A 12,504-nucleotide genomic window follows, 5' to 3' on the forward strand; every position below is an offset into this window, starting at 1 on the left:
AGAAATCTGGCCCTCTGTTTAAAAAGTCTGAGGACCCCTGCTTTATGTGCTGTCAAACTACATGAACTTTAAAGAACACACGGTCAGCAACGGATCCCTTTGGCAGAGAAGTTCCTTATGAAACGACAACACCTGGGATCACACAGCATGGAGCCAAGGCAGTTAAAGTTCTGTCAAGCTGCATCAACTCCGCAGCTGAGATGCTGCCAAAGTTTGTGTAAAGCGAGCCAACTCGAGAACGGAAGTGCCCCCCATGTCATCCACCCCACTTTGGAGTGTTGGAGGGGAGCTCAACCCGTGCAAGAGTCACACGTGTCCCAACATTTCTTTGCTGGACGGCAGATTAAGAAGGTGGGAGGGAGTCCCGCACACGTGTCGGAGGGCACGCTCCCCAAGGCTTCCTTGAAGAGTCTGCTCTCGAAATGGGGGAAAGTGGACAAGTGTTGATCCCAAGTCTGAGGGAGAGACGTTTCCGGGCTTTGGGGCGGACTGTGGCCGCTCAGTGGGTGGAAGAGAGGCCTGCAAGTGACCAGGGGCGAGGCTGAGGCCCGCAAGGCCCCTCCGTGAGTGAGGCCTGCTCCCTCCTTGGCCTCACAAGCCTGGGCCTACTCCTCCTCCCCCTCCTCCGACTCACCGTGCCGCCGTCCTTAATGATGATCTTCTTGGCCAGCAGGATGCTGCGGTTGGCGGCCCTTTTCTTCTTCTTCCCCGCCTGGGTCATTTTACCATCCTCCTGGAGGAGGGCCGAGGCGGGGGAGAGCGGCGGCCGGCGAGAAGAGCTCGGGCCCGAGGCGTCTTCTCGGCCTTTCCCGGCAGCCAGGACTCGCTCGCTCGCTCGGCTCTCTCTCGCCTCAGACTCTCTCTTCGCCTCAGTCACCCGCCGCCGGCGCCGCCATCTTGGAGCGAGCGAGCGAGCGAGGGAGGGAGGGCAGCCAACAACAGAGGCAACAGAGCCTCACATCACGCGATCCCGCGATTGGTCAGGAGGCGGCACACGTGAGCGCGGAGGCCCCTCCCACGAGGGACGCCGCGCGGGAGCCTATCGCCGCCCGCTGACGATCCCAGCCGACGCCCCATTGGGGGGAGCGGCACGTGAAGTGAGGGAGAGAGCACGTTGGGAGGGGGCGGGGCTTACCGTCTCCATGGAGTCCGCCTCGGGCTCACAACCAAAGCGCCCACAGCCCAGGACTCTCGCAGCGTTCAAAATACAACTCCCGTCATCCTCCACCGCCGGTCTTGCTGGCAGGGGCAGCTGGGAATTGGAGTCCAGAAGCATCTCGCTGTCCCAGCCTCGAACAGGAGTTCTTGCGAGAACATTTTATGTCCCTTCCCACCTGTGTACTTGACTGTTAGTTATAGTTGACTACACCGCTGGAGAAATTTTTTTTTATAATAATTTTTATTGTGCATTTTACATATATACACACATAAATAATGGCTGTGAAGGGACATAGGGAAGTAGGGAAAGTAGATTGGGGGAGGGGGAAGTTGGGGGGGGGGGGAGAAACACAAAACAAAAACGATCACAAATGAGACCCGTCACCTCCCCAACAAAAACTTAAAATAGCTGTACTTCCCAAAGTCGTCTGAGGGTTAATAGAAAATTTCCAATGTCAGTTGCGGTTCGCCAAAGTCCTCTCGAATTCACTTCGGTTTAGAGATTCAAAAGCAGGATAAGTCTATCATGAGTGGAATCTTCCTTGAATTAATATAGTCTCTGAATCCTGACCAGTCCGTTTTTTCTCGAGTGTTGTTTAGTTTCTGTGACAGAAATTTATTTATTTACTGCATTTATATACCGCTTTTCTCACCCCTGAAGGGGGAACCCCCGGTGGCACAGTGGGTTAAACCCTTGTGCCGGCAGGACTGAAGACCGACAGGTCACAGGTTTGAATCCGGGGAGAGGCGGATGAGCTCCCTCTATCAGCTCCAGCTCCTCATGCGGGAACATGAGAGAAGCCTCCCACAAGGATGATATAAACATCAAATCATCCGGGCGTCCCCTGGGCAACATCCTTGCAGATGGCCAATTCTCTCATACCAACCTTTGAGATTGTTTCTTAATTTTTTAATTATGGAAATTAAAATAACCAGATTACTATTTTTCAAGTGATATATCACTATATGTAATAATAATACATGCAATCCCAGTTTGCATCTACAATGTAAAATTGATGCAGTTCAACATTACTTTAATTGCCATGGCTTAACATTATGGAATAATGAGAATGGTAGTTTTATTTATTTACTTCATTTATATCCTACCCCGATTAGGGTAGGCAGCAATTTGATGCCATAAACATACATATAATAAGATAAACAGTTTTATAAGGTGTTTAACCTTTTTTGTCCAAATGGGCTGGGCAAAATCTCAAGTACCAGGATCCCATAGTATTGAATCATGGCAGTTCAAGTGGTGTCAATCAGCATTAATCTTTCAGTGAAGACGCACCCTATACCTGTAGATTGCACTAAAGTGCAAGTCTGGCCTATAAAGTCATCTGGTGTTCGTGATTTAAATCAGTGCCGCAAATCCAGCATCCAAATATTGTTCACAAAAAAAAATCATGGCTTCAGCTAATTCCTGTTATTTATCTTCCCCCCTCCCCCTTCTCTATATCGTACCTACCTTGTAAATTACTCTCTATTTTATAAACTGTACTGAATTTTATGATGACCAGTAGTTGTAATCAAATAACTTAAACTCTAATGTATCACAATCACAGGGAAGGATCTGTATTGCATTTGTGCTGAATGTAGCAGATGTTTGATTTAAAAAAGACACAGATGGTGACACCTTGTTGGATGCCCAACAACAGATTCAGTGACATCTTGTGGCTGTTCAGGAAATCTCATGTCAAATAAGGACAGTATATTGTGCTCAATAAATGGGAGAATTTGTGTTGAAGTTCCACTTACTATTTTCTGCCTTTCCTTATGATGGTCTGTGAAGAGCCTTCTAAAATATAAGCCTTATATTGCATCCTCTGAAAACTTACAGGACCACCAGTGAGGTCAGATCTGCACTGCCATACAGTTTAGTGTCTGAATTCAGATTTTTTTTCATGTCAGGAGCAACTTGAGAAACTGCAAGTTGCTTCTAGTGTGAGAGAATTGGTCGTCTGCAAGGATGTTGCTCAGGGGACGCCTGGATGTTTTTACCATCCTTGTGGGAGGCTTCTTTCATGTCCCCACATGGGGAGGTGGAGCTGACAGAGGGAGCTCTACCTGCTATCCTCGGATTTGAGCTTTTGTCCTGTTCGTCAATGGTCCTGCCAGCAAAAGGGTTTAACCGGGTCTGTGGTGCAGCTGGCTGGGTGTCAGTTGCATTAAGATCACTACTGACCGAAAGGTCATGAGTTCGAAGCCATTCCAAGTCAGAGTGAGCTTCCGGCCAATTTGTGTAGCTTGTTGTCAACCTTTGCAACCCGAAAGACAATTGCATCTGTCAAGTAGGAAATTCAGGTACCACCTATGTGTGGGAAGGCTAATTTAACAAATTTACAAGGCCATAAAAATCTCCAGCAAAAACATGTGGGGAATGCGGAAAGTGCTTCATCAGTTTCGCAGATGGACTGTGAAGCAACAGCTCCCCTGATGGCCAGAAAATTGTAATGCGAAATAGCATCTGACTATCTGTCTATATGTGTTGTGTCTATGGCATTGAATGTTTGCCATGTATGTGTATATCGTAATCTGCCCTGAGTCCCCTGCGCGGTGAGAAGGGCGGAATATAAATACTGTAAATAAATAAATAAATACATAAATAAATAATAAAAACCCACTGTGCCACCAGGGGCTCCTGAATCCAGATTATCTGCTTTGAACTAGATAATGTGAGTCTACACTGCCATATAATCCAGTTCAAAACAGATAATCTGGATTCAGAAACTGGGTTATCTGAAAGTGTAGAAGGCGTCTGAGACTACTGATCTACTATAGGTCATGTGGGAACAGAAACTCTTACCAATTTATAGGGCCCATGTTGTGGTAGAGATGGAAACAGATAGTTTCTTAAAATCTTCTCATATCTGTTCACAAAATCACATTCTGAATACAGCCTTGAATGGTAGAAATGTGCAGAGAGGGAAAGTTAGGGTAGAGAAACTCCTAACCATAGAAGCAACTTCCTATCTTATAGAACAATACACACTGCTGTAGTTCTTCATTGCTCCCACAAAACCCACAGCAGCCAAAAATTAAATAAGTAAATGCCTTTTATGTCACCAGGGCATCCCTCTAGTCAAGGACAGCACATGGCCGGTTGGTCTGACCACTGGAACAGGGAAGTCATTAGAAAATGAGGATGTGTGTCTTGCAGTAGATATGCTCGTGGATTATTTAGGTGGTGAAAGTAAAAGTGCCTTTTCTTCACCACTGGTATCATGAGGAAAATATGAAAAATAATACTTTTTTGCTACATCATAACTAGATCCTACACTCTCCTGGCTCGTGACTTCCTTGATGGAAGTGGGTATCTCAGGCCCCTTCTACACTGCAATATAACCTGCTAAGATTATCTTTCTCAAACGGTGAATCAAGCTCAGTCACAACATTGTATTTAAAGACACCGGGAAGAAGTATGAAAAAGTCTCAGTCAGAGAATGAATTGTTGAGGCAGTTTGAACCCCATCCCTCCCTGTGCCCACCATTCAGTTTTGGGTACCCTTCTACACTACCAGATTGAATGGGATTATATGGCAATATAGACTCTTATAGTCCACTTCAAAGCATATAATGTGGATTATCTGCTTCGATAATCTGGGTTCTGAGCAGGTAGGTGCCACACTCTCTGTAAGAACCAAAGCATTTCCTGCCTGGGTGGAAGCGGACTTAAGTAAAACAATGGTTTTGATAGAACATTTTGTATTAAATTGGTGTAAGGCCACTTACATGAAATGTGATCAAAAGCAATCATAGTACAGAATGTGCTGCTAATAAATCAATCAAGAGTTTATAAACATCAAAGAAGAGTTGTCGATTTATATAAAATGTGAGCATAGCCCTCTCATACATAGATTTTTACATACTTGGAACTATAATCATAAAATTACATCTCTTAAAAACACAAAGATAACAAAATTCAAAAGCAATGGTAATTAAAAAGCAACCAAACACACAATCCATTTTGTACAGACATAAAAAGTTGAAAAGGCAATAGTAGAGAGATGGCACACATGGGCCACCAACCTGTAAAACCAGTTCTGAACTCTCCTAAACCTATGTCTAAGCTAAATCTGCTTAAATATAACCAGTGAATTTGGTGGAAAGCTATGCTCAGGAGCCGATGGATGTTGACTCCACAACTGGACCCTTGACTTGACAATTATTGTAGACTTTGAGACAAAAATTGACAAGACAAAGAAGTATGGTGACTGGTAGAGATTTTGTGTGTGTGTCAGAAGCGACTTGAAAAACTGCAAGTTGCTTCTGGTGTGAGAGAATTGGCCGTCTGCAAGGAAGTATGAATGCAAGGAAGAGGATGTCTGGATGTTTTATCATTCAGTTGGAGGCTTCTCTCATGTCCCCACAAAGGAACTGGAGCTGACTGATGGGAACTCACCCTGTCTTGTGGATTCGAGCCACCAACCTTCAGGTCAGCAGTTCAGCCGGCACAAGGGTTTAACCCATTGCGCCACACTGGCTCCGGTAGAGATCATAAATGAAATTACTCTTTTGGATTTATCAGTATAGATTTGCACTGTTTGCTTTGTTTATTCATCAGAAAGCTAGCCATGTAAGTTTTTATTACTTTTATTTATTTATTTTATTTATTATAAAAATGGCAAGTTGAACTTGCCTGCAGACTAAAATCAATTGCAATTAGCTGTAATTTTGTCTTTCTACTCCTTTTGGGGTGTTGAAAACACACATACTTTCATAAAAATGATATGCAATAGTGATAAAATACACATACTACACAAGATGCAAAATAAATTAAAAAAAACCCCCAAACCTGCGCATTCATCACAATGAAGCATATGTCATAGTGAAGTATTTGTTCCCAAGGTGGATTTCAAGTATACCAGAGCTGACTTACAGATACATGTACAGATACATTACTTGTCTTTGATCAAGTGTAGTATCTCTTCTTATCGGTTTAATATTTGCGAACTATATATTTGTTATACATGTATGAGTCCATGGCTGTGTGAACTAAAACTCAGGGCATCAGTGGTACCCTATACAGGGAATGAAAATTGCTGTTCTATTATCCCATGTGTGTTGTACAGCTTACATGTCAAGATGCAGGTGGTGCTTCACACATCTTTCTCAGCATTATTAAAAAGGGATTCTGAATGACTGAGTCTAAAAGATCTGACCAAAGAGAAACTCTCCTTAGCTATGAGAATCTGAGCCCAGGGAATATGATAGTCATGTAAACAATTGAAGCCAATTCCGTTCCATAAGAAGAGTTAGATGTTCCAGGAGTTCAGGCCATGGCTCCATCTACACTAACCACTTAATGCAGTTTGAGGCTAACTTAAAACTGCAGCAGCTAGACAACAAACTCCCAGGAAAGCAGCCAAAATAAATCCCTTATTACGCACTAGTGCTCTGGGGTTTGTGTAATCACTACCTGTACTACCTAACTAGTAATCACACAAAACAATACATGAAGTTTTCGTTAAGATAATACCGCAATGATCTAATTGATGACACACACACATCAGTTTTCAGACCATAACATGAAACGCAACAGCTCCTATTAATACAAAAAATATAAACAATTAGACAAACTAAACTCAAAATGGTGTGATATTTTCTATTAAATATGAGGAATCAGGTCATCCTCGCCATTTTGGAAAATATTTTCAAGTTCTTTGGCAATTTCTCCCTTTACCAGTGCCAATGCCTGGAACATAAATTATGTTCTCTGTTAACCATTAGTGATAGAGACACTGCATGTAAGTGATAGTTAGCATTTAATTTGAAAAGAAGAGCTGTGACATCTCTGTATACATCTTTGGAGGCTTAACTAAAAGAAAGACTTGACAAATATTGTTAGTGAGGCTGCAATCCTGTCCACGCTTATCTAGAACTTATGTCCTTTTGATTTACTTCTGATATTTTTTTTTTCATGTCAGGAGTGACTTGAGAAACTGAAAGTTTATTTCTGATGAGACATTATAAATTATTTCAGAAAAATTCAAGAACTTCATGGAGTACCTGAACACCATTAACTGGTTTAATTCATGGTTACAACATAACTAAAGAGTCATATGAATACTCTTAGACCCCTAGTCTCTTACAAAAGGCCATGCTTTTATATGTACACGTTTAACCTATGCATTTTAATTAATAGATATTGATTTTTATGTGTGCTGTAATCTTGTCTATGTGTTTTTAATCTATGTTGGGTTTTGTATTTATCTATTGTTTTGAATCCTGTTGTACCCCACCAGGATAAACGGGTAAGAAAGAAAAAGTATTATTGTTGTTCTTGTTGTTCTTGCTGTTATGTTTCAGATTAAATGCAAGGTTAAATAGGTGTGTATTCCCTGGTTTTGATGTTTCCATAAGACATTTAATAAGAGGTTTGCTTACATGAAACTGGGCCACATTTTTTTAAATGGAGTCACACAATGCAACCTAGCTAATCCAAGGACATACAGTATGACCCCCATATCTATGAGGAATACATTGTTGGACTGACTGTGGTTACACCACTAAATTACCTCACTTCTGGTCCCACCAAACTACAGAGCTATGCTGGAGGACCCAGAGGAAGTGGGAATCCGCTGGAGGATCTAGCAAATTCCAAAAGAGAGGATTTGGGTTCCACCATTCTAGGTGTCTAACTTTATATGCACAGCAAACCACATCAAGTTGGCAAACCTCCCATTGGTCCGGCCACAAGATCCCAGCATCAATTCTTAAGAGGGCTTGGCTCACTCACTACAGCTCACCATTAAAATGCATAGAAACACTCAATATACATTTATTGCAAGATATTATTTCTGCATCATGCTGGGTATTTTAAGAAATGTTTTGTCTTGAAGCCACAAAAAAAAAAAAAAAAAAAGAATGGGTATGAAACTGAAACTATGTGTGTTCATAAGGATTATCATATAGCCAATGAAGTCCTTACTGGTCACAATTACTTCCCAGTGGAACCCATTCAACATTTTCCCAACCAGAATGCTCACAGGGTGCATGGGGTCCTGTAGTTGTCCCTTGGCTCCCACTAGAAGGAAGCCTGTCATTATTGCACAATAACAATCTTCATTTCTTGGTTAATGCAATTGACGTGTTTTCTAAAAAGGGAATTTACAAAGTGGACTGAATTACTTTAATTACACCATTCCACTTTTTAAAAAAGCTCTGTAATATTGTACAGTATATACAGATGATATATAACCATAGCTCCAAAAGGAATCATATAATACAGTACCTGTAAACAATTGCCTGGCAAATCTCAAAAATACCTTTAAAAATATTTTCAAATAAATTTTGTAAACAACAAAATGTACTGTATGTTAAGTACAATAATTTTTTTGCTTGTCAAGAAAAGTAATTGTTCTTTGAACAAACAGACCCATATTCAGAATCAATAATGGCACTATCACTCGCCCTGTGGCCATTTTCTAAATACAGATGGAGCATCCCTTTCTGAAGTGCTTTTGGATTTTTGTCAGATTTTGGAATACTTGCGTATATGTAATGTGATATCTGAGAGATGAGACCCAGGTCTAAACGCAAAATTCATTGATGTTTTGCATACACATAGCCAGAAAGTAATTCATACACAATATTTTAAATCATTGTACAATGTTTATGTACACTGAAAAACCGGAAGGTAAAGGTGCTACTATGTTCGCCACTCATATGGACATTTTTGGATTTTGGAATATTTCAGATGTCAGGGTAAGGGATCCTCAACCTGTATGAGAATAAACACAATTTCATGGGTGCTATGCCACCTCCATTTGTTTCAGTGGGTCTTCAGTGTGGTCTCCATTTAAATAAATAAGAAAGGTGCAGTCAGCATGCTTTGTGTGAGCTGACCACTATAAACAGACAATCTACACAACACTCTTGACATAATCTACAAATGATAATAAAAGTATTAAATTTTCCCTCTCATGGAATCTATCAAAGAAATTGGTCATCACTGTTAAGAAACATATATAGATGTTTTACAACATCAATTTCTGTTTATTAATTCAGCTTTCTATATAAAATATTAAAAATCTGAAAAGGAAATTTATTCAATAATATCTTGCAAGTTTTTGAATCGGAATACCTAATCAGAACTGTCTCGGTAGAACAAGATTCTTCTGCTATTTCTTTTCTTTTGCTTTGATTTGGTACTTATGCAGCTGTTTTAAAAACATACTAAGGTGAAACAGTCGATTTGCAAAAACAGGTATGATTCAACAGACGTTGTCATGTGCTCTTGCAAGAAGAGTGCATAGGACATTTCTGTAGCAGTCAAAGCCAGTAAATCATTCTGATTTAATCTCAAGAGTTCAAGCGGGAAGCATTTCTAATTGCAGGTCTTAGAAGCAATGTGTTCCCTTTTGAGTTTTACTTTCAGCCTCTCTTCTTTTCCAGAGGAACACACTGTTTTTCATCTCCCCCTCATTGGTCTTCTATAAACCATTATTTGATATCATTCCTCCAATACAGCATAAACTCTTCCTTTCCTGTGCTCAATGGTCCTCCATACAGTTTTATTCTGAAGTCCTTAATGCACAGTTTTGGCAAAATGGTCCTTTGTGGTAGAGCTTGCTACGCTTTGATAGGGTTCCCTGCGGGCTTTGGATCATAGCCATATAGGAATGTCGCAGCTATTACAAGAACAGCTCCAAGGAAGAAAACACTAAAAGAAAAAGAGAGAGAAAAACTTAGAAAACGTGTCTGTTTCACATTCGGGCTTGAATCTTCTTGATAGTTCCAAATACAGCAATTCACCAAATTAAGGAGTTTTACATGAACGTTGAACAAATGATTAAGTGGATCTACTTTAAGTGGGACTACTAAGTGGCCTCATAAACCAGATAGTAGCTCATACAAGAAATACTTGTTTTACAATCAGAATATCAATTGACTTTGCATTTCCCATTCCTCTGTTCTTTTTTTTAAAAAAGGATTATAGTTCAATGTATTGTCAAAGGCTTTCATGGCCAGAATCAATGGGTTGCTGTGAGTTTTCCAGGCTGTAAGATCATGTTTCAGAAGCATTCTCTCCTGAAGTTTCACCCACATCTATGGCAAGCATCTTCAGAGGTTGTGAGGTCTGTTGGAAACTAGGCAAGTGGGGTTTATATATCTGTGGAATGTCCAGGGTGGGAGAAAGAACTCTTGTCTGCTAGAGGCAAGTGTGAATGTTGCAACTGGACAGCTTGATTAGCATTGAATATCCTTGCAGCTTCAAAGCCTGGCTGCTTCCTGTATGGGGGATGTTAGCTGGACCTGAGTGTTTCCTGTCTGGAATTCCAGTTTTCTGAGTGTTGTTCTTTATTTACTGTCCTAATTCTGGAGTTTTTTTAAAATATTGATAGCCGCATTTTGTTCATTTTCATGGTTTCCTCTTTTCTGTTGAAATTGTCCACCTGTTTGTGGATTTCAATGGTTTCCCTATGTAGTCTGACAGGGTGATTATTAGACTGGTCCAGCATTTCTGTGTTCTCAGATAACATGCAGCTGTGGACAAGTCTAAATAGGGACCACCAAACGCAGCATTGCCCAAACACAAATCAAGGAACATGAACTGCACTGCAGACTAATTCAACCAGAGAAGTCAGCCATAGCAGAGTACTTGATGAATCAAGCTGGACACAGCATATTATTTGAGAACCCAGAAATGCTGGACCACTCTAACAACCACCATGTCAGACTATACAAAGAAGCCATTGAAATCCACAAGCATGTGGACAATTTCAACGGAAAGGAAGAAACCATGAAAATGAACAAAATCTGGCTACCCGGTATTTTTTTTAAAAAAACAACTCTAAAATGAGAACAGTAAATAAATAACACTTAGAAAAGAGAGGAATTCCAGACAGGACACAATCAAGGCCAGCTAACACTAATCCCCCCCAGGCAGGAAGCAGCCAGGTTTGAAGTTGCAAGGTCATTCTGTACTAATCAAGGTGGCCAATTTCAATATTCACGCTTGCCTCAAGCAGAAAAGAGTTCTCTCTCCCACCCTGGACATTATTCCACAGATATATAAACTTCACCTGCCTAGTTTCTAACAGACCCTTCAAACTCAGAGGATGCCTTTCCATAAATGAGGGTGAAACATCAGGAGATAATGCTTCTGGAACATGGCCATGCAACCCAGAAAACTCACAGCAACCCAGGATTATAGTTTTCACTCTCTTCCCATAAGCTTGTCACGAAAGACTAGGACCCCTCCAGAGATATGCTAAGGAACTGGAACAATAATGAAGAAAAAAACACTATATTAAAGCTATGTGGTTAAAATTTTTGTTTTACAAGAATTTCATATAACTTTCCTGCTTATAGATTTAGTTGGACAACTCCTCCCATGGCCTTATGTGTGACATAGTCAAATTCCCTTGTCTGGTCATTTACCTCTCAATTTCCTACAAATTATTCTTTATCCACTACTGATTTACCAGCCAAAGTTTAGCAACAAACAAAAGGCAAAGTTGGTAGGTGTTTTGCTTTTGGCATTTAATTATTGACCTGGCCTGCACTGTTGCTTGATCTCTCTGAAATGAGCATCTGGTTGAAATATAACTTCAATTATGTGCTTATCTACAAATGATTAATAATATGAGTTTGAAAACAGAAACCACTACACTGTTTTATGAGGATTTTATTCCTTAAGGAAGAATCTTGGAAATGACTTATAGAACACTACGATGCATGTTTATTTGGAATTAAGTATCTCGAGACTAACACTTGTGCTAGCAGCCCTCAAGCTTTGGAGAAAGGCTGTAATAATGTGTTTTTGTATATAGATATGCTATATATTTGAAGGTAAGATCTTGATGGAACTTTTCTACCATGTATTAATCTAAATTACAACCAAATTGAATAAACATCTAACATACACAGGCCCTTAGTATCGACTGGGTTTGGTTCCAAGATCCCCCGTGGGACACCAAAATCTGTGGATACTCAAATTCCATTACAACAGCATAGTAAAATAGTTTGCGTACCTTATATAAAATGGCAAACAAACTAGGGCTGGAGAGAGCTTTGGAAAGGGGTTCATAAGACAAGCCCTTTGAGCCAAACTGAGCCACAACATACATCTCTACCAGTTTTTATCTAAACTACAGTTTAATCCAAGTTGACATTAAAGATATCAAGCCAGAAGAATGGGAAGCACAAAAACTAGAAATGCCTATCAACAATTAACAAGTGCAATGTAGATTGAACAGCCACCTATGGCCCCTTTGACACTACCATATAAAATCCAGATTGTCTGCTTTGAACTGGATTATATGGCAGTATAGATTTATATAATCCAGTTCAAAGATGATTATGTCGATTATCCGATTTGATAATCTGGATTATAAG

At 40.5% G+C, this 12,504-nt stretch overlaps 2 protein-coding genes across 6 annotated transcripts in view; both read right to left on the reverse strand.

Annotated features, from left to right (window-relative positions):
• The window catches only part of MFSD14A (major facilitator superfamily domain containing 14A), a 28,681-nt gene extending 27,708 nt beyond the window's left edge, over positions 1-973 (reverse strand). The window contains exon 1 of the mRNA XM_060774002.2: positions 635-973. Coding sequence (XP_060629985.1) covers positions 635-721 — 87 coding nt within the window. The 5' untranslated portion in view covers positions 722-973. The remainder of the gene's footprint in view (positions 1-634) is intronic.
• A 3,962-nt stretch (positions 974-4,935) lies between these two features.
• Positions 4,936-12,504, reverse strand: part of SLC35A3 (solute carrier family 35 member A3) — a 37,322-nt gene continuing 29,753 nt past the window's right edge. For all 5 annotated transcript variants that reach the window (XM_060774001.2, XM_060773997.2, XM_060773998.2 and 2 more), the window contains one exon: positions 4,936-9,826. In XM_060774001.2, coding sequence (XP_060629984.2) covers positions 9,736-9,826 — 91 coding nt within the window. In that variant the 3' untranslated portion in view covers positions 4,936-9,735. The remainder of the gene's footprint in view (positions 9,827-12,504) is intronic.

This window comes from Anolis sagrei, chromosome 4, assembly GCF_037176765.1.
Source record: "Anolis sagrei isolate rAnoSag1 chromosome 4, rAnoSag1.mat, whole genome shotgun sequence".
NCBI classification, from domain to species: domain Eukaryota; kingdom Metazoa; phylum Chordata; class Lepidosauria; order Squamata; family Dactyloidae; genus Anolis; species Anolis sagrei.